The sequence below is a fragment of the Capra hircus genome, chromosome 18, assembly GCF_001704415.2.
Source record: "Capra hircus breed San Clemente chromosome 18, ASM170441v1, whole genome shotgun sequence".
NCBI lineage: Eukaryota > Metazoa > Chordata > Mammalia > Artiodactyla > Bovidae > Capra > Capra hircus.
In genome coordinates, this window is record NC_030825.1 from 20,267,488 (window position 1) to 20,290,407 (window position 22,920).

At 48.1% G+C, this 22,920-nt stretch overlaps 1 protein-coding gene and 1 pseudogene across 1 annotated transcript in view; one reads left to right on the top strand and one right to left on the bottom strand.

The window, feature by feature from the left end:
* On the bottom strand, nt 1,166-16,605 carry LOC102183901 (annotated as a pseudogene).
* Nucleotides 16,751-22,920, top strand: part of N4BP1 (NEDD4 binding protein 1) — a 54,100-nt gene continuing 47,930 nt past the window's right edge. Inside the window, exon 1 of the mRNA XM_018061957.1 lies at nt 16,751-17,182. Coding sequence (XP_017917446.1) covers nt 16,985-17,182 — 198 coding nt within the window. The 5' untranslated portion in view covers nt 16,751-16,984. The remainder of the gene's footprint in view (nt 17,183-22,920) is intronic.

Here is a 22,920-nt window from a genome sequence, read left to right on the forward strand (position 1 = left end):
CCCTCCCAGCATCAGGGTCTTTCCCAATACACCCAACTGTGTTTTTGCTATATACTTTTAACTTGAGGACATCTGTAAAACCAGTACATTAGAGAAATCCTGAAATTCCATTAGCTATAAGCTATTTAAATATTGCTTATACAAAGTATTTAGGGGGTGGGGGACGCGGACAACGCTTATTTACAAAACAGAAGTCAGATGCAGAAAACTCACGATGATCAGGGGATACGGGGGAGAAGGGTACACGGGGAGCCTGACACTGGCACCCACACACCGCTGCTGCTGAGTCGCTCAGTCCTGCCCGGCTCCGCGCGACCCCAGAGACGGCCGCCCACCAGGCTCCCCGGCTCCGCGCGACCCCGGAGACGGCCGCCCACCAGGCTCCCCGGCTCCGCGCGACCCCGGAGACGGCCGCCCACCAGGCTCCCCGGCTCCGCGCGACCCCGGAGACGGCCGCCCACCAGGCTGCCCCGTGCCTGGGATCCTCCAGGCAAGAACACCGGAGTGGGTTGCCGTTTCCTTCTCCAATGCATGAAAGTGAGAAGTGAAAGGGAAGTCACTCAGTCGTGTCTGACTGCTAGTAACCCCATGGACTGCAGCCCACCAGGCTCCTCTGTCCGTGGGATCTTCCAGGCAAGAGTACTGGAGTGGGCTGCCACTGCCTTCTCCCATGTACACACTACTATACGTAAAACAGATGAGAGTAGGAAATGGCAACCCACTCCAGTATTCCTGCCTGGAGAATCCCATGGACAGAGGAGACTGGCGGGCTACAGTCCATGGTTTTGCAGAGAGTTGGACACGACTGAAACAACTTAGCATACATGAAACACAGAACTAAAACTCTGCATAGCGCAGGGAACTCTACTCAGTGCTTTGTAATGGTCCATATGACAAAGCAATGAGTGGATACATAACTCATTCACTTTGCTAGATACCTGAAACTAACACAACATTGTAAACCAACTACACGCCAACGAAAAAATAAAATAAGTACTAAAGGAAAGCCAGCACTGTGTAAACAGCATACACTTGAATAAGAGATGAATGTTTCACATACAATGTTTTCTATCCACTGATAAGCTAAAGGTCCATTTCAAGATGTTTCTTTTGTATGCTTAATTAGTTTTATTAGCAAGCAAAGCCCTACGAAGGATGGCATCACCTAGTCCTCAGACGCAGATTCACCTTCATCTTGACTAATCTGGAAGTAACGAAGCTCATAAGTCTCCTTGTCAGATGCAACCACATGACGCCAATCACGAAGATTGTTCTTTTTAAGGTATTTCTTGGTAAGGTACTTCAAATACCTTTTAGAGAACTGTTTCTCAGAAATGACTATGAGTTTATCCTTGAAGCGTTCAATGTGAACGACATTGCCAAGATTTCCAGTTTTTCCATTCACTTTAACCTGCTCCCGCAGAAACTGTTCCTATTTTAAAACAGAAAAAAAATGCCACACTAGGGAAGAAAACCCTAGATATTCACTAGGGAAGGTACCAAAATTTCCAGAATCAAAAATTCCATCTTCTACTGGATGAGTAAGATCCAAGCTAAACTTCCAGGTTGACTTCTTAGGCTTCTTGTCTTTCTTCGGCGCCAACTTGAAGGCTTGCCGCGCGATGAGAGAGCAGAATACGTGGTCTTCTATCTCTTATCTGGGCAGGACTGAGCTTTTCCTCCCTCCCGCTATTTTAGAGAATCTGTCCACAGGGGATGAATTCTGGTGCTCAGCCTAGGACCCGTCTATTTCCTGCCTCACAACAAACCCAGAGAGAGCCTGAGATGGGGACTGAGAATCTGCAGGACCCTCTGCGGCATAAGCCTTTCATGGTGTGGGGTGACCCCACCGTGTGAAGACACTTGGTTTGGACCACAAGGCCCCTAAAGGCACAGCTGATACCCTATACGGCACGTGATCCATTCCAGTACTGGAAGAAAACCAACCTGGGATTTACTGAGGGAAGGGGTCAAGGCTTGAACGTGGGCCTGTCCATTTTCAAGGGTGAGTCTAAACAGTACATTTTATTTTGATGTCATGATTTAAACTCTGGGTAAGTTGAATGGGCTCCTTTGGGTGATTAGTTTCTTGAGTCTTCAAGAAACTGGAATTAACCGTAACGCCCATCGGCAGGGAGTGGTGAGTGCAACCGTGGTGTCTGTACGGTGAGCAACTGGAGTAGCTAACAAAGGCAAGGAGGTGTGGCATTATTTATTACACAATAGCCAAGATGTGGAAACAACTCAGGTGTCCAGGGATGAATGGATAAAGGAGACGTGAATTTGTATGTACACAATGGAACACGATTCAGTCATTAAAAAAAAGAAGGAACTCCTGCCATTCGACGTGGGTGGACCTTGAGGGTATTAGGCTAAGGGAAATAAGTCAGAGAAAGACAAGCATCATATGATCTCACTTATATGTGAAACCTAAAACAAAAACCACACCCACAGCTGCAGAGCAGGGCGTGGGAGGGTGGAAAATACAGGCAAAGGGGGTTAAAAGGTACAGACCTCCAGTTATAAAACAGATGTCGTGGGGATATGGGGTTTCCCTGGTGGCTCAGACAGTGAAAAATCCGCCTGTAATTCAGGAGTCCCGGGTTTGATTACTGGGTCAGGAAGATCCCCTGGAGAAGGGAATGGCAACCCACTCCAGTATTCTTGTCCGGAGAACTCCATGGACGGAAGAGCCAGGTGGGCTACAGTTCACGGGGTCAAAAAGAATCAGATACAACTGAGCGATTAATGCTTTCACTTTTCACAGGGATATAATGTACAGCATGGCAACTCTAGTTAATACTGTACTGAACAGATATGAAAGTCGTTAAGAGAATTAATATTAAAAGTCCTCATCACAAGAAATTTCTGTAAGGTGGCAGATGTTAACTGGACTTATTTTAACTAACTTATAGACTTATTGTAGTTAATGTATACAGATGTTGAATCATTATGTTGTACACCTGAAGCTAATATAATATTACATGTTGGTTATACCTCAATTTTAAATTTTTCATTATTAATTAATTTTAAAAAGGAATGAGGGGCCTTGCTGTTCTGATATACAAAGATCTCCAAGACATAGTGTCCTAGGACAATAACAAGATGCAGATTGGTATGGATAGTTTGTTATTCTTTGTGCAAAAAGGAAAGGAATAGGATGTGTTTCTATTTACTCCCGTGTGCTTTAAAAAGGGAAGATTGATATGAAACTAACAGCAATGCTTACCCATGGTGAGGGGTCACTAGACAACAGGGGACAACGGCAAGAGAGAATCCTTCCACAGAATGCTTCCTTTAAAAAATTGTGGTTTAAAAAAAAAACACATATTAAAAAATAAATACATAAAAAGGAATAAATTTATAAAAACATATAAAATTCACCATCTTTAAATTTTCAAGCACAGTGGTTAGGACTGTGAAGCGTATTGACACTGCTTTGCAATGTGCTGAATATGTTTTAGTAGTAATACTTCAGAAAATTGCTGAAGGTGTCCCTGCTGGCTCAGTGGTTAAAATCCTCCTGCCAACGCAGGCGACATGGGTTAAGATCCCACAAGCCTGGGAGCAAGTAAGCCTGTGTGCCACAACCACTGAGCCTGCGCTCTAGAGCCCCAGGAACTGCAGCCACTGAAGGCCATGCACCTAGAGCGCGTGCTCCGCAACAAATGAGAAGCGCACACCGCAGTTGGAGAGCAGCCTGAGAAGGCCCTCTCACGGCAGCTGGAGAAAAGCCGGCGCCAACAGTGAAAACTCAGCGCGGCCAGATACATGAATAAGTAGATATTTTAAACATTGTTGAGACGCATACCTGTATTGCCTGTTTTAAAAACTAACTGTAAAATCACTATACCCAAATAATATGAATAAAGAAAATCACTGTATTGGGACAAGTTGAGGGAAAAGAACATATACCTTGAAATCAGAATGAACTGAATTTCAAGCCTCCCCCTGCCATTTACTGGTCTGGGGCAAATCAAGTAATCCTCTAAGCCTTAGATCTCCTCTTTCTTTAAAATGTACGGAATGAAGGTGCCCGCATAAAGGGCAGTTGTTGTTCAGTTGCTAAAGTGAAGTCGCTCAGTCGTGTCCAACTCTTTGCAACCCCATGGACTGTAGCCTATCAGGCTCCTCCGTCCATGGGATTTTCCAGGCTAGAGTGCTGGACTGGATTGCCATTTCTTTCTCCAGGGGATCTTCCCGACCCAGGAATTGACCCCGGGCCTCCTGCATTGCAGGCAGATGCTTTACCATCTGAGCCACCAGGGAAGTCACTTAGTTGTAAGCTGAGTCAGACTCTTTTGTGACCCCGTGGGCTGCAGCCCACCAGGCTTCTCTGTCCATGGGGAATCTCTAGGCAAGAACACTGAAGTGGGTTGACATTTCCTCTCCAGGGGATCTTCCCCACCCAAGAGTCAAACCCGCATCTCCTGCATTGACAGGCAGATTCTTTATCACCGAGCCACCTGGGAAGTCCCTTCAAAGGGCAGTGGTGAGTTTTAAATGAGAATTCTCATAATGTCCAGGTGTACTACCTAGTAGGAAGTTTCCCATCCACAATCAGTTATTTTTTTACCATACCTGGAAGAAGCCTGGACAAAGAGGTGCCTTTCAGGCCAGTGCAGTGGTGTGCAAACTTTGGAGGACACTGCAAAGAATCACTGCAGGGGTGACTTCCTGGACCCAAACCCACTGCCCCATAATCTACGGGGGAGACCAGAACACTCCACTTCTAACGTCCGCTGCCCCCCGCCCCATTCCATCGAAATGCCCCACCCTCCCATCCCCACCACAACTCAGACCAAAGCGAGAAAATGCCTAAGGTGGAAAGCCTGTGCTCCTGGGGGCATCCCGGCCTACAGCTGCAAAACCTAACTGGACTTTGAGCTGTTTGCTCAAGTTACCACTAAGTGGAGGTGGTGGGGTGCTGGGGGTGGGGGGGCAAGAGGTGGCAGGCCCAAGCAGACTGAAATGGAGATGTCACTCTGGATGCAGAGAAGTTCCAGCCTCCTAGCTGAGGCTGCTAAGAAAGAGAGCTTTGGGGAGCAATTTCAGTATGTGTTGCCGGGGGTAGAAAGGGGGGATGCCGTTTCTGTACCTTCGATCTTGGATCGCCTTCAAAATAGCAAAAAGAATGCACTGTCCCAACTAAATTCATTCATCATCCACTTGCTGAGCTTCTGGTGCAGCTCCGCAGCTTCTCTCTCCACACGGTGGATGTGGTGGGGCATAGTCCCAGCGACTCGTTGCTTGCCTGTGGGTGCCAGGTGTAAGCGTTTATGTCAGAGAAAATCACGGCGGGACGGGGCTGCTGCTGCTGCTGCCCACTTTTCTTCGGTTCCCTCCGAGGCCCTTCCTGCCGTGGGAGGCTTTTTTGCCTATCACCCGGATCTGTTTACTTTGCATTCCCTTTCGGCCTTGCCATTTCCCTGGGATTTTCATCCTCTGCCTCCGCAGGAAGGGCGCTCGAAATTGGCGGCTGCACTGCCCCATAGAGACAGCAGGTGGCGCCCTGAGCTTTAGAAGGCCTTGCGTACCAGACTTTCCTAGAGAGAGCCGAGTTGCCCCGTGCGGAGGGACCTTATAAAAAAGCCAGTGTGCACGTGAAACGTGAAGTCGATTCCCGATTCCCGTTACACCGTATCCCGGTCTAAGCTCTAGAAGTGGCAGGAGAGGGAAAGAAGAAGGCGTCTGCTGGAAGGGCGGCAACCTCCTCATTGCAGAAAAGGGGAACTCAGCACAGGGCAGGGAGGCCCCCAAGAGGAAGGGCAGAGGCCAAATTCTAGTTCTGGAGCTGGCTCTAAGACCCACCGACTGGGCTCAAAAATTTCCACTATTCTCCCATCCCTGCTTACCGGAAGGTGTGCTGGATTCTGAACTAAGATGAACAGTTCCCGCATCCAGGCTTTTACATCCCTCTACATGATTCTGGACGTTATCTCTACATCACCCAAGTTATAATCTGGTTATCATCTGTCTTAACATCAACTAACTTTTTAAAGTTAAATATAACTATACAGGAAACACTTTATTGCTATAATAACTAGAAGCCCGATATTTCTTGCCAAAACAGGACTGTAAAAATAAATACTTAACAATTATGATTCCTTAGAAGTCGGGCTATTTCCCAGTGAAAATTGTTTGCCATAGCAGCAGTGTCACGTTTTCCACATTTTAGGAAAAACAGATTCTAGCACAAGCTCTCCCAGGAACTCTGAATGAGAGGAGACAGATGTAGGGGTGCGGGAGAAGGAGGCAGGGGGAGCTGGAGAGAGAGGCAGCTACACTTTTTACCCAGATGCAGAACAAAGAGAGCCTTGACGGATAGCCCATGTCCTTCCTGCAGTGTGCACATATTTCCGGAAACTGCAAGTTATTTTTTATTCTGGAGAGCTGGAGGAAAAGGGTGGAGGCTTGGCTTCCTGTGAGCCTGCCCCACCCTGGAGCTCTTATGGAAAGCAAGATAACATCTCAGGGTAAGGAGCCAGAGTGTTAGAGTGGAATGAAGGCAGGCCTCCACCCTTCTGCTTTTGCAGAGAAGTCTTCAATATTCCAGACCTGCTTGGCCAGTTCTGCCTCTATCCCTTCCTCATGATGGAAACCAGATGAGTTCCTTCACCTCCCTAAATCTCAGTTTCCTCATCTGTAAAATGGGAATGATGCCTGATTCTTAGAGTTGTTTGTGGGAGCTAAATAGGATTGTTTGTGTAGAGTCAGCCAATCAACAATTTCCAGAACACCTACTATTTTAAGTGCTGAGTGCACAGCTCAGTTCCTCATGTAGGGTTAAGCATGCACAGAGTATTTGGAAAAATAGCATATGTAATATACATATAAGTTAGTATAGTGTCTCTTCCACGCTACAGCAGTTTCAGCCAATCCCCTCCTCACATGTGGTCTGCATCCTCTGAGCCCCCCTCAGCACTCCCTCATGGGGTGACGCATCCTCCCTTCCACTATGGAGACATCGACTTCCCTCTCCTTCTCCAGGAAGACAAGCAGAACCCACTTTAGTCATCGCTGCCTCCTCCCTCCCACCCAGCTTCTGTAGAACACCCTGAACATTACAGGCACTCATGTGAAGTTTGTTGTCTCAAATTCCACTGCCCACATAGCTCAGACCAGAGGTCCCACAAAGCAAACACCTTTTGTTGCGCCATTTTGTTCTGAAAGCCTAACGAGCCAGGTGCTAAACCTGATTAAGGTTGAGCACCCAGAGGCTCCCCATCCACCCCCCAACTTGGTGGCCTCCCCAGCTCGTGAACCCTACAGCCCCTCCCACCTCCCCGGCTCAACCATGCCTCCCACAAACAGAAAATCTAATTACCGGGATGCTGAAGCCCTTGCCTCTGTGATTTGGAGCCCTCATTTATCAAGGAACATTGATCATTCTCTGATGACTTTCCATCTCATGTAAAATAAAATCTAACATCCTTCCCCAGTTCACTTGGCCCCCATGCTCCAGCCACTGCCCACCTCTCAACTTCAGTCCCTTCTCTTCTCACCCTTACTCCCCAGCTTCAGGCACACAGGTCTTCTTGCTGCTCTGCAAACATACTAACCACTATCTCTGCCTAGAAGCTCTTCTCCAGATGTCCCCATGGCACCCGCATCCAGATTTCTGCTCAAACGTCAGCCTCTCCAAGAGGCCTTCCCTGCGCAGCCTGTGTGGTGGTGGTGGTGTTCTGTCACTAAGTTGTGTCCAACTCTTTGCGACCCCATGAACTGCAGCACGCCAGGCTTCCCTGTCCTTCGCTATCTCCCTGAGTTTGCTCAAACTCATGTACATTGAGTCGGTGATGCCATCCAACCATCTCATCCTCTGTTGTCCCCTCCTCCTCCTGCCTTCAATCTTTCCCACCATCAGGGTCTTTTCCAATGAGCGGGCTCTTCACATCAGATGGCCAAAGTATTGGAGCTTCAGCGTCAGCATCAGTCCTTCCAATGAGTATTCAGGATTGATTTCCTTTAGGATTGACTGGTTTGATCTCGTTGCTATCCAAGGGACTCTCAAGAGTCTTCTTTAGCATCACAGTTCAAAAGTGTCAATTCTTTGGCACTCAGCCTTCTTTATGGTCCAAATCTCACATCCGTACATGACCACTGGAAAAACCATAGCTGTGTAAATAGCACAAACACAGCTGCTCCTTTGCAGAATCCTTGTCACTGTCAGGACACTCTTTTTTCTCCATTTTTCATACCTCCATGCGGAGGGAGACCAGCAGACCATCTCTCTTGGCTTGTCGCCCTACCCGTCACTCCCTGTTCTCCGCGGGAGGACTGGGTTGCCAGACTGATGAGTTTGGGCAAGACACTGGCTCCCTTCTTGGGGAGCCAGCCTTTCTGAGGGAAGCAAGTCCTCTTCTCTGGTCTCAGTCTCACAAAAGAGGCCTCCCACCTGCCCTGGATGGAGGGGGAAGAAGAGCAGGCCCGAGGGTATCCAGCCGCACCAGTCACTGGACTCTAGTTCACGAGTAAAGCATTATCTAGACACATCCTTCAGTCAACATTGCTAGTGATAAGCTCAAACATCTATTGCTCTTATGTTGACCTGTCAATTGGTTATGGATTTAGATGTGTTTCTGTTACCTACCATTGCACAACAAATCACCCCAAACTCAGTAGCTTAAGTTAAGAATGTACTATTTTTCATGAGTCTGTGGGTTGACCAGATAGTTCTTCTGCTTCCCAGGTTGTCAGTTGGAATGATGGACCAGCTGGAAAGTCCAAAAATGGCCTCCCTTGCATGGTTGGTACTTGGCGCTAGCCACTAGCTGGGAACTCATCTGGAGCTGTCTGCTGGGCCTGGAAAAGGGGCTGTGGGGGAGGGTCTTGGCTTTCCTCCATATAGCTGCTTGGGCTTCCTCTCAGCATGGTAACTAGGTTCCAAGTAGGACTGTTCCACAAGCAAGTGTTCCAACAGGAAGGAAGTAGAAGTCGACAATCTTTTTTTTTTTTTACATATTTATTTATTTTTAGTTTGGAGAAGGCAATGGCAACCCACTCCAGTACTCTTGCCTGGAAAATCCCCACGGACGGAGGAGCCTGGTGGGCTGCAGTCCATGGGGTCGCTAGGAGTTGGACACGACTGAGCGACCTCATTTTCACTTTTCACTTTCATGCACTCACTGGAGAAGGAAATGGCAACCCACTCCAGTGTTCTTGCCTGGAGAATCCCAGGGACGGGGGAGCCTGGTGGGCTGCCGTCCCTGGGGTCACACAGAGTCGGACACGACTGAAGCGACTTAGCAGCAGCAGCAGTTTTGGTTGCACTGTGTCTTTGTGGCTGTGAGCGGGCTTTCTCTAGCTGCAGTGAGTAGGGGCTCTTCTCCATTGTGGTGCTCGAGCTTCTTCTCTTGTCATGGTGCATGGGTTCAGTTGTCCCACAGCATCTGGAATCTTCCTGGCCCAGGGATTGAACCCATGTCCCCTTCATTTGCAGGCAGATTCCTATCCACTGCACCACCAGGGAAGTCTGCCAGCACTCTCCTTAAGAATTGGCCCTAGAAGCCCTGGATCGTCACTCCTACTGAATTCTATGGGTCAGTGCAGTCACAGAGCCAGCCCAGAGTCTTGATGTGAAGAGCAGTCTTTACATACAGGGAGGGAAGAGCCAGAATTGAAGATTACTTACCACAGATGGGGGATGGAATATTGAGCCCTCCAAATTCCTACAGTTACTTCCCCACACTGTATCATTCATTCATTCATAATTCATTCATTCATTGTCTCTTCCCTTCTACTAAGTTCATGAGAGCAGACACATTGCTTTGTTGATTGCTGTAATCCCAGGACTCAGAACAATGCTGGACGCATCGTAGGCGCTCAGTAAATATTTGCGGAATGAATGAATTAAACAGTCATTCAACAGCCCTCACCGACTACAGGAAGTTGAACAGGCCAACACGAATTCACGAAAGATTTAAGCTTGTATTTAAAGGCAGGTAGTCCTGGCAAGCACATGTTCTACAGACAGGTTGAGGAGAAGCAGTGATAGAAGCTGAGTTGCTCAGCCACTTGCCTGGTGGACACATGACTGACCAGAACTCTCTTGAACTCTGCTGTTCAACATTTGATACAGACAGGAGAGCAAATTAAAAGGAACTCAGGGAGCTTTCATTACACTCGTGTGTGTGTGTGTGTCCCTCAGGGAGTGTGCAGAAAGCAGGAGGAGGTGGAATCTGAGTTTCCATTAGCTCAGCCCCAGAGACAGGGCTTTCCCTGCACTTGTGTAGCCCAGTCATTCCCATTAGAGATAATGGTGGGATTAGCGCCCCCAACACACACACACACACACTTCCTCAGGCCGTATATCTGGACACACTTTTGTTGTGGTCACAAGTAAGGTGGGATGGTGCTACTGGCATCCAGTGAGTGAGGCCAGGGATGCTGCCAAACAGCTAATAATTCAAAGGATAGGCCCCCACAACAAAGAATTAACTGCCCTAAATATTGACTGTGTCTTTGTTGAGAAACCCTACTGTAAAGAATGATGGGAAAATACTGTGAATTAGGAGCATCTGGGAGCTGGCAGTCAATATCTGTAGCAGCATTTGGTCCAGAAATTGTGTTCCCACTTAAGATGACTGAGTTTTATAAATAACTCCTCCTCAACATTGTAGCAGTTGTAGTACATTAAATTGATGTAAAGGGAGCTTCAATAGCATGGATTGGCACCCCACTCCAGTACTCTTGCCTGGAAAATCCCATGGACGGAGGAGCCTGGTAGGCTGCAGTCCATGGGGTCGCTGAGAGTTGGACACGACTCAGTGACTTCACTTTCACTTTTCACTTTCATGCACTGGAGAAGGAAGTGGCAACACACTCCAGTGTTCTTGCCTGGAGAATCCTAGGGACGGTAGAACCTGGTGGGCTGCCGTCTATTGGGTCACACAGAGTTGGACTGAAGCGACTTAGCAGCGGCGGCAGCCCCAGCAGCAATAGCATGGAAAATAAAAATGCAAAGGAGTTATGGAGGCAGAAAAATACATGATGAGAAGTAGCAGAAGCAGCAAGGTTTTTTCTGCAGTGAAGGAAAGAGCCCTTTGCACTTTAAAAAAATATTTATTTTTATCTATTTATTGGAAGGACTGATGCTGAAGCTGAAGCTTCAATACTTTGGCCACCTAATACGATGAACTGACTCATTGGAAAAGACCCTGATGCTGGGAAAGATTGAAGGCAGGAGGAGAAGGGGACAACAGAGGATGAGATGATTGATGGTATCACTGACTCAATGGACATGAGTTTGCGCAAGCTCTGGGAGTTGGTGATGGACAAGGAAGACTGGTGTGCTGCAGTCCATGGGGTTGCAAAGAGTCAGACATGACTGAGCGACTGAACTGATTCATTTATTTGGTTGCACTGGGTCTTAGATTTGGCACAGGGGATCCTCGATCTTTATTGTGGCCCTTGGAATCTTTGGGGGACTTCCCTTGTGGCTCAGCCAGTAAAGAATCTGCCTGCAATGCGGGAGACCTGGGTTCGATCCCTGGATTGGGAAGATCCCCTGGAGAAGGAAAAGGCTACCCACTCCAGTATTCTGGCCTGGAGAATTCCATGGACTCTATAGTCCATGGGGTCCCAAAGAGTCGAACACGACTGAGCGAGTTTCTCTTCACTTCTGGAATCCTTTGGCTTTGGCATATAAACTCTCAGCAGCATGTGGGATCTAGTTCCATGATCAGGGATCGAACACAGGCCCCTGCATTGGGAACTTGGAGTCTTAGCCCCTGGACAACCAGGGAAGTCCTGAAGTCCTTTCATTTTAATGCCAAGATTCCACCACCAAAATCCCACTCAAATTTCCCTTCTGTCTCCATTCCAGTGTTCCTGGTCCAAGCCTCTGTCATCTCCCTCCTAGACCCACGGTTTCCCCACTGGCTCAGCAGTAAGGAATCCACTCACAATGCAGGAGCCACAGGAGACATGGGTTTGATCCCTAGGAAGATCCCCTCGAGGAGGGCAATGGCAACCCACTCCAGTATTCTTGCCTGGAGAATCCCATGGACAGAGGAGCCTGGCGAGCTACAGTCAATAGGGTTGTACAGAGTCCAACACTGAAGTGACTGAGCATGCCTAGACCCATATCCCCTGAATGCTTTTCCCAGGTTCACCCTGCCCCCTTTTCCCCCAGGCTTCCTCCCCCAGGGAAAGGCAAGAGATCCTGGAACATAAAACAAATGCACTTGCTGTTTAAAAACCTGCGAAGGCTTCCCGCTGCACTTAAAAATGAAACACAGCATCTGTAACTGGCCCACCAGGTTCTGAAGGATCCAAACTTATTTGGGGCTTCCCTAGTGCTTCAGCTGGTAAAGAATCTACCTGCAATGCAGGAGACACGGGTTCACTCCCTGGGTTGGGAAGATACCCTGGGGGAGGGCATGGCAACCCACTCCAGTATTCTTGCCTGGAGAATCCCCATGGACAGAGGAGCCTGGTGGGCTACAGTGCATGGGGTCACAAAGAGTTGGATGCAACTGAATGACTCAGCGACTAGGCGCAGCATAGCACAAACTTGTTTTACCTGTGGGTGCCCCCTGCCTCACAGCATACTCCAGCCATGAAGGGCTACTCACCATTCCTGGAATACTTCCAGCTCAATCCAGTCTCAAGTCACTGCCCCCTTGAAACTGAAGGTCTGATGACATCTAGAGATGGGCATGGACCAATCATATCACACAAATACATGTAAAAACTGGTCCTAGTGCTGCGAGAGGGCCGGAGGGACCCGGGAGCCTGGGACCAGGGGGCTTGACTCATCAGAGAGACCAGTGAATGAATTCTTGAACAAATCATTGCAGAACTGAGATCTGATGGGTGGGCAGGAGTTAACTCAGCAGGGGGAAAAAAGGCTGGAGGAAGTAATGGCTTGTGCAAATACCCCCAGGCAGTGTAAGCGAGGCCAAGTGGAGAGAGGAGCAGAGGAGTAAGCAGATGGATCTTGCAAGTGCTGCAAATCAAGGTAAAGATTTTGAATTTTACTCTGAGCACATTGCAAAGCTCTTGTAAGGTCTTAAGCGTGAGATTAACTGACGAAATTTGCAATTTGAGAAGAGAACTCTAGACACAGCATCAATACTTGTAAATAATTTCTCCCAATCTTATAGCAGTCGTTGCTCCTGAAATTTAGAGACAGGCCAGGAAGAATTGTGAAGGAGACCCCACAACTGTCAATGGGAGAGATGACATGACTTGGACTAGTGACAAAGGAAATCAGAAACACTGAACAATTTGCCACTGTATTAAAATTTGTGTGTGGCTAAGCACAGTTGTATTCCTGTTTCTTAAGTCCTAGGTGTTATTACACCAAAGTAAAAACCCAGGAAGACCTGTCATCTTGAGTCTGTTTATCAGATTAGTGGGTGAACCAAGCAATATGACAGGTGCAAGCCTGTCTGGTTTTGACAGCATCCCGAGGTAAGGAGGATCGAAACATTAGGGGGTTGGTGGGCTTCCCTGGTAGCTCAGACTGTAGAGAATCTGCGTGCAATGCAGAGACCCAAGTTCAATCCTTGGGTTGGGACGATCCCCTGGAGAAGGGAATGGCATCCCACTCCAATATTCTTGCTTGGAGAATTCCATGGACAGAGGAGCCTGGCAGGCTACAGTCAGTGGGGTCACAAAGAATCAGACATGACTGAGCGACTAACACACACACAGGAGATTATATTGTCTTCTCTTGCTTACTGTCAACATAAAAAATATTTGCAACCTAAAAGTTGAGAGTTATGTTTCATTTGGCAGGAATATTTAGGACCGGCAGCATCTCAAGTAGTTCTGAGAGAACTGCTCTGAGGAGGCGAAGGCAGGAACCAAGTTATATAGAAGTTCCGCAACAAAGGGCAGGTAATGTGAACAGCAAAAGATTGTTACAGGAAGATGCAAGGGTCGAGGCTCACTGGAATCATTCCTTTGACATGAACCTCACCTATCTGGGGTCAGTATCCTGTTTTCACATCCTGAATTTCCTCAGGGCTCACTGTAGGTCTGATGGCTACTAGGTGGCAGGTATTATTTCCTTCTTGAGTTCCCTCAGGGCTCACCATCAGTGGTGGCTGCAATCACTGAAGACTGTGATATCGCTGTTTACTGATATGGCAGGAAATACTTCATTTCTCATTACTTTTGCATAAGGGCAGAAAAGGAGGCCCATTGCACATAACAACACTCAGTACAGAGTCAGGCTGCCTAGATTCAAATGCCTATTCCTAGCACTTCACTTACCAGCTCTGTGGAACATTCCAGAATCTCTCTATGCTTCTCTTTCCTCATCTTTAAAGTAAGCATGATAAAAATAGCAACCACTGCTGGAGTTTTTGGAAACCAATAAACACTCTTTCTGCCCCTCCTGTGTTCAGAACTGAGAAATAAAAGCAGGTGTCAGACAGGTAGAGATCAAAGTGTCATTTTTATTACTGACAAAGCTGGACTGGAGGATGTGGCTGAGGTGACAATACTTCACCCAGTCACTGACATAGCGAGCAACCACAGACAGCAGACACACCCTCTCTGGGAGCAGAGATCCTTCTCGGAAAGTTGGCAATTGGTGGGGTCTGACAAGTTCTGCTCCTGCCCTGGTGGAGCGTGGGCAAGTGGCACTGCACCTGTTCTTCCACAGTCAACCCTGCTGGAGACAAGGGGAATACACTTTCTCCCCTCCCATGAAAACGTGGCAAGGGGAAAAGTGATTCCCTCAACACCCTCTCATTGGTTGCTATGGAGACTAGAGAAAAACTGCTACAGCATCTGTAAGTAGAATAGAGACCATGAAGGTCTCTTCCCTGGTGCCAGCTGTCGTGGGTGAGAGAAACCAGCCAGATAGTCAAGGCTGACCAACAGATGGAAGTTGTGGTTCAGAAACTGCAGGAAGCAAGGGAGTTTCTTAAAAGGGGATTTCTCTCTCTCCTTGTTCCCTATACTCAGGAAACCTTGAGAGTTCCCTAAAGGGAAATGCTGACCAGGATGGGAACTGGCAAGTCTTCTAACCAGGGGAAAAAAAACCAAAGCTGTATCTCTGGCGATACACGAACCCAATGACTTCTGAACAGAGTCCAAATGCCCAGCTTTCTTTCATGGTTGTGTGTATGCACTACTTAAGTAGTTTCAGGATGAGCTTTGGTGGAGAAAGGGGAAGAAGCTGTAGTATGCTTTTCAAAGCAGTGTCTCTCTCAGTCCTAACAAGCAATTAGGACTCACCAGCAGGAAAGTCGTTGGGAGCAAACAGGAACCACCCGGGGAAAGCCCTGTCGGATTACTGAACAATAGCAACTCCATTTAAGGCGAGGGCACTGGGAAGACAGGAAGTAACATGCTGTGCTGACGCCAGCTCCGAGTGCAGTCTATTTGGGAGGCCACTGCTCTCCACCTGACCTGCCTCAGCCAATCTCAGGTCATCCACCTGATGGATGAAGGTGGCGGGCTATTCGGACACCTAGGGAAAAGCCCAGGGGAGCAGGAAGTTATGCGTCTGTTAAGCCTAGTGGTTCTCTTCCCTGTGCTGAGTCATCCTTCGGTGGGGGTACCAGGGGACCACACCTGTCTGAACTTCTGAGGCATATGGAAAACCCCAGCAGCCAGGATTCTTGAGAGGTTTTACCTTGGGTAATCCCTCTCACCAAGACCTTTTCCCCTTTGGCCTTTCCAACGGCAACATTTTTAGATCCCCTTCTTTCTCCTCAAGGGGTAATCCGTACAGAGCAAGGGGGTCCCCAGGCTCACTAATTCAGTATGGCTGCATAATCCATAGCACAAAGCTTTTCTGTGAAAATAGAGCCCTAAATATATTGCGAATTTAACAATAATAATAGCTAATAATGCATGCTCACTTAGGTACTATATTGATTTTCATAACAGCAGGAAGTACTGTTGCTATCCACATTGACAGATAAGAAAATGTGGGCTTAGACAAGTAATATGCTCATGGTCCCGAAGTCTCTTATTATATGACAACATTTAGGACAGAGAAAGGAAACCACTTTATCTTCCACAATTTGTTTTCATGGAGTCAGAGAACATAAAATCTGGAAAAGACTTTGGAGATATCTGGGAGCAACCCAGGTATCTAAACCCCAAGAGGGTTTAGAGTGTACTTGCCCACGTCCCACATTAAAAAATCACACAAGAGCCCCCAATCCCCCAGGTCTTGTACATCTCATTATAACACAACCTCCTCCTCCCCTCCCAAAAGAAAACATGTTTTGACTTTTCTTTAATCATTCCCTTTTCAACTCTCCATACACATTATTCCCACTTTCTTCTCTGTTACCATTTTTACTGAAATAACAACGGAAAGAGGGAAAACAAAGGAAGCGAGGAGGAGGGGGTAGGAGAGGAGGAGAGAGGAGAGTGAGAGGAGGAGGGAGGAAGAGAGAACCATCTATCAACGCATGAGAAGCTGGATAACTCAATTTGCTAGAGCCCTAGGTTGGACTTCAAAATGTCTGAAAGCAAGCCAAATCCCTAGCGTGACACTGGGTCAGTCTCGCGTACTGGCTGGGGGCTTCAATTTCCCCATCTGTGAAACCATTAATTCGCCAGCCACCAGGCCACTCAAAAGCCTCAGTGCCCTCACCGACGACCACCCGGGGCCCTCTCGAGCGCCATCGTTGTGCCAACAACAAACATGGCGACTGAGCGTGACGTCCACTTCTACCGCCTCCGCCCCACGCCCGCCCTCACGCCCGCCCTCACGCCCGGGGGGTGGCGACTCTCAATGACGGCGGCGGGCGGGGCGCATGCGCGGCGGCGGGGCCCGGCCCGCGGCGGCGGCGGCGGTGAAGGGGCTATCTGCCCTCAGTTGCCCAGTTGCGGCGGCCGCGGCGGGATGGTGTAGCTGGCCTTCCGGCCAGGCGGCGGGGCGCGGGCCGGGGCGAGGCGGCCGAAACGGCCGACGCCGCCTGACGGGCTCGGGTGCAGCGGCAGCACGCTGAGGGGGCGTCGCCGCCGCCGGCCCCCGGCGCCGCCGCGGGAGGCCGCGCCCGCCATGGCGGCCCGGGCCGTGCTGGACGAGTTCACGGCGCCGGCCGAGAAGGCGGCGCTGCTGGAGAGGAGCCGCGGCCGCATCGAGGGCCTGTTCGGCGTGAGCCTGGCCGTGCTCGGCGCGCTGGGAGCTGAGGAACCGCTGCCCGCGCGCATCTGGCTGCAGCTCCGCGGGGCGCAGGAGGCGGTGCACAGCGCCAAGGTGAGTCCGGCCGCCGCCCCCGCGAGATGGCCTTCCCCGGCCCGGCCCCCTGCCGCGCGCGCGGCCTTGCGTTAATCGGGGGTCCCTGGGCGGCCCACCCCCTTCTTCCCCGCGCCACCGCAGCCAGGCGCGGTGCTGAGAGCGCCGTTCCGAGCCTCGGCGCTCGAACCATGTGACCTTGGCTAGCGGTTTCATCTCCGGCGCCTCAGTTTCCCCGTGTGTAAAGTGGCGTTGACGAAAGCACCTGACGCGGAGGGCTGCGGCGAGGCTTCGCCTAGGTGATGTGCTGAGGCTGGCCCGGAGTGAAGGCGTCGAGAGTGTTGCCTGTTGTTCAGGCTGGTGCGTAGGGCCTTGCTGGCTGGGCGCGCGACCTCCGGCCCACCACCTCAGCCACTCTTCTCTTCCCAGGCCTCCGCTACAGGGATTCTGACCCTTCGAGGGATGTCAGTCCCTCTGAGAATCTGACAAAACCTTCGTAGTAGTGTAGTACTCAGAGAACATCAACAAGAGAAGGGAATGTTTAATAGTGGTGCTAAAAATAGCATGATTCCTCGTATTGGTTTTGTGTGCCACTAACATTTATCGAATGGTTATAGCACATCAGACGTTATGTGCAATACTTCAGAAGGATTATCAGCTGCAGCCCTTAAAAAAAAAAAAAATCCAGTGAGGTAGATTTTATTATCTTCCTGTCTGTAACAGCTGGGGAAACTGAAACTTTCGGAGAGGTGACTCACCTTCTCTCTAAATCAGCATTTCAGACTTACACCTACTTCAGACATCTACTCCCTTCCCTCCGCAAGCCAAAATACTGCAAGAGTACATCCTCCCCTCACCCTCATCCCACCCCCACCAGCCAAGTTTCTCCAGCTTTTCCCATCAAGTAAGTGGGAGAGTCACAACTCAGACAGAGGCAGTTTGTTTCCAGAGACCTTGTTCTTGATACCATCTTCGAAATGATGAGCACTGGGGGTGGGGGGATCCTTTGTTCGTGTTCTCCTTCAGAAATTTCACAATGCCCTTGAAGAATCTGATTAGCTGTAACTCTTTGACTTTTCTTAGCTTAAAGAAAAAAAAAAAAAAAACTGGTTGCTTGCTTTTAATGTGTTTAGAAAAGATAGGACATTTAACTGTATGATTCTTGTCCAAGCTTAAAGCAGTGCAGATGTTGAATCAAGTTTACTTTGCTGTTCTTGATTTTTTTTTTTTAATTACCTTCCTGATTTCAGACAGCTGGTCTTAACTTCTTCGCAGTCCTCTTCCTGGTTTTCTCTTCCAGCTACTCAGTCTTTTCCCACTCAGCAGGGCTGAAAAGCTTGACATGACCAAGTCCTATAATGGCTTCTGAAGTCTCTTCCATGCACTCATTCCGTTCTTTTCCATTACTTTTGCAGCAGTTAAGACCTTCTTTCTTGGTATGTGCCCTTTCTATTTCATTGCCTTCCGTCTCTCCCCACTACAACTTGCATGAGACTAATCCTCCCACAAGAAGTCTCCTATTGCCCAGCTCATTTCACTCTAAACCTTTCTGATTTACGAAACACTTATTAATCCAAGCCTACTTTATTTTTGCAGTTTTCTGCCTTAGCATCTCTCAGCTTAAAACTCAGCTGTAGTTTGACTACTACACTGCTTTTATTGTGTACTCTGCCTGCTCCAAGTTCAGCTTCACTCATGGCTCACTGCAAAGCGTGGAAAGTGCTGCTTTTGCTCTGCAGAAAAACCCTGCCAGACCCTCCCAGCTCCAGTCCTCTTGCCTGTCCCTGCTGTGCAACTCAGCATAAGCTAATTGGAAAAGGTGTGTCTTACCTTATCTTGGTAGTATGTGTCACCTGCCCGTTTATCTTTGTTATATGTGTTGTGCATAATCCAACCTTCCCACTTGTAAGAAATCTGTTTTTTTCCCCCATTGAGAGTTGCTGGTAAGAGTTCAATGCCATACTCAAAGGCTTTGTTCTCGTTAATTCATTTTGGAGGTTGCTTTACCTTCTTTTGAGAAGAGAAAATTTGATTTTTAAAAAATTTACTTGATTTCTAAAAACTAAGAACAGAGGGACTTCCCTGGTGTTTCAGTGGTTAGCACTCCGTGTGTCCACTGCAGGCAGGGGGCATGGGTTCATTCCTTGCCAGGGAGCTAAGATCCTGTATGTTAGGCAGTGCAGCCAAAAAAAATTCAAGAAGAGGAGAACAAACTTCAACATCTACAATATTTTAAGTTAAGCTGTGGAAGAAAAGATTTAGGGGAAGGAAGTTTCAGGGGAAGGACTTTTTGAAGCTTTTTTAGCTTAGTTGTGGCTGACTCTGTGTGACCGTATGGACTGTAGTCCGCCAGGCTCCTCTGTCCATGGGATTCTCCAGGCAAGAATACTGGAGTGGGTTGCCATTTCCTTCTCCAGGGGCTTTTCCCGACGCAGGGATTAGAACCCATGTCTCCTGCATCTCCTTGCATTTGCAAGCGGATTTTTTTTTTTTTTTTCCACCACTGAGCCACCAGGGAAGTAGAGTCTCTGATTAATTGCAACTTTCTGGGTCTCATCAGATGGTTCCTGTTGTTTTCCTGCTTTAAAAATGTTAATTCACTACTCTTCAGCAAATGCTCAGGTAGAGGAGAATGTGGAGGTATAGTTAGGGCTCCATGGAGAGATGAGGTGTGGCCTCTGATAGAAAGTGATAATGTTCTGGGAAGGTTTTTTTTTTTTTAATAAAGGCACATGCTCTAGGAGTGACCACTTTTGTCAAAGGGAAATTTGTTGGAGGAAGTAACACTTGGGCTGGTCTTTGAAGAACCAGGACATTCCCAGGTAGAAATGGTTGCATGCAAGGACCTAGAAGCCAGAAAAACATGGAGTGTTTGGGTAGGAAGTGTCAAGGTGCCCTGTGAGAGGTGAAGCCTCCAGGGACCCAAATGCAGGCCAGTTGGGCCTTATCAGTAGGGAGTCAGTGAGGATTTAGGGAAAGGATTTGCTTGAAATTCTGTATTTGAAGACTCAGACAGTAAAGCCTCTGTTTACAATGCGGGAGACCCGGGTTCTAGCCCTGGGTTGGGAAGATCCCCTGGAGAAGGAAATGGCAATCCACTCCACTGTTGCCTAGAAAATCCCATGGACAGAGGAGCCTGGCAGGCTGCAGTCCATGGGGTCCCAAAGAGTTGGAAACGTCTGAGTGACTTCAGTTCACAAGACCCAACTGTAGAGGGAACATTGTTCCAAATTAGAATTAGACATGAATAAGGTGAGGAGGTTTTCACTAGGACTGGCAACTAAGTGTGTGTAGGGACTGAGGGAGAGCCAGTGCAGAAAGGATGGTTGGTGGATACATTGTTTGACCTGTAGGTTGGTGGGATCAGCTTTCCCATACTTAAAAAACTCCTGTGCCAAGAAGTATGTTAGGTTGCCTCTTGACCTCAAGGAACCCACGGCGTAATATGAGAGACAAAGTTGGAAACATTATTAAAGAGTTGATGTGCAATGTGTTACATTAATAGGGGAAAGGAAGGGTTGCTCTGCCCAAGGGGGTGTAAGGCCATCAGATTTACATTTCTAAGCATTGCCTGCATCGTCAGTGTTTATACCGCTTGTCTTATGCTGCTATAGTACTACTTGCTGGTTAGTGATGATATGATTACAGAAATTGGGGATAAGTGTTTGCAACTTTTATAGCAATGTGACATTACTACAGGGGCTAGAGAAGCAGTGTCAAAGTGAGAGGGAAACAGGAAGGGGCATTGTGCGTAAAGGACCAGTGGGCGGGGACTGCAGTCCAAGGTGGTAGACATCATGGAAACAAAGGAGATTGACTTTCAGAGAGGAAGTGGAGGCACTGATATGAGCTGCCCAATTTACAAAGAAATCAAAGATGCAAAGCAAGGGTGGGATCTTTGGAGTCTGGCATTAGTGGGGAGAGATGAGGCTGAAGAGATCTCAGCTTCCGAGAGTGCCAAGGGTTAGATCCTTACTTCAGATCAAAGAGCCCCTGGGACCAGGTGAGGAGACTGCATGGGGAAGTGGCTGGTTGGTAGGAAGGAACTGGTGACCAGGGTGCTCCCGCACAGTGTGGGTGTCTGATCTTCTCACCCAAAGGAACCCAGACATCTTCATTTCATAATGGGAAGTCTGTTTTAAGAGACAACTAATTTATGTTTTGAAAACCATGCATGCTGTGAATTACAGCTCAATAAAAGTTCTACACCACTATATTTTTCAAGTACATATTCTGAAAAATAAAAATAAAAATCAATCACGGATACTAAACAGAACATGTCAGTGGACCAGGTTCAGCTTTTGGATTACATTTTTAGGACCTCTGCTTTAGATAGTAGGAGACAAGATGAATAAAGATACACTTTTTTTTTTTTTCCCATTTGGGAAAGAGGGCATTTGAAGGCCCAGACTTCACTTTCACTTTTCATTTTCATGCAGTGGAGAAGGAAATGGCAACCCACTCCAGTGTTCTTGCCTGGAGAATCCCAGGGACGGGGGAGCCTGGTGTGCTGCCGTCTTTGGGGTCGCACAGAGTTGGACACGACTGAAGCGACTCAGCAGCAGCAGCAGCAGTAGTGTCTCAGTAAAATAGGATGCCAGTTTACACCCCAAGAGGGAGGCTAAGAACTTGAAGACAGTGCAGTGAGTCAGCATAGATGCAGTGGAACTGTTGGAAGTGCATTGGAAAGGAACAAAAAAAGTACTGGAATTGAACTAAGGACCAGGGAAGATTAGATGGTTTGAATTTATTGTATCACTTGCTCTAGAAGTTCTCAAGTAGGTGATGATTTCCGGCACTCAGAATGTTGATGAGGCCAGCACATAAAGACTGCAGGAGTCTAAGGTGCAAATGAGGAAGGCAGAATGGGGCCCAAGAAACGCTTCTGAATGGTCATCTAGGACAGTCCAAGAATATGTAAGACTTGCCTTCTACTGTCAGTGAACTAATAGCTTGAGAGATTCAGACCAGAGAGGAGGGAGGTGAAGGCAGAAAGAATATAAAGAACTGTAAGAATCAAGGAAGGGACAGGACCTTCGACTGTGTCCCCTCCTAGACTCGGGATCCTGCAGGCAGAGGCCAAGTTCAGTGTTGAAGAATTCTAGAGGTGGTCGTTAGGCAGTTCAGAGATCAGAATCTTGGATATGGAAGATTTCTGAGGACCGAGGGGTGGTGCCTCAGTGGTCACGGGTAAAGCGAAAGCATTCTTTTTAACTTAGAGAAAGAAATGAAAGGCTAAAGGATGGTAGAGTGTGACATCTAGAAGATAATGCAGTGCTGAGGTCACTGAGGTCCATAGCAGGGAGCTGGGAGCTAGAGTTAGTCCATGAGCTAGGAGCCGGTCCTGGAAGTTAACAAACGAGGAGTGATCGGAAGTAAACAGCATGGCTGCTTGTTGTATGACTTCTCCATGAGCCTTTATGGTACTGAATTTGCTACAGCTGCCCATCAGTTGGTGTTATTTCAGGCATTACTTCATGGCAATGAATAGCCACCATGAAGCATAGCCAGTGACCTACCAAAACCATCAATCTGGAGGGCTTACAAGGAGGGTAATTTGGAGGACTTATCAATCTTAAACACTGAAATTATTACTCAGTACACCTGAGAAGCTGTGGTCAAGTAAACTTAACATCCAACCTGCTTTTAATTTGGGAGGAAAAAAAGAGAGGGTCTTATGAAGAGTTGGTGATTGTCTTTACCTGAGTTTTTGCTTACGTATTTGTGGAGTAAGAGAGGAGAAAGATAAGGGTAAAGAA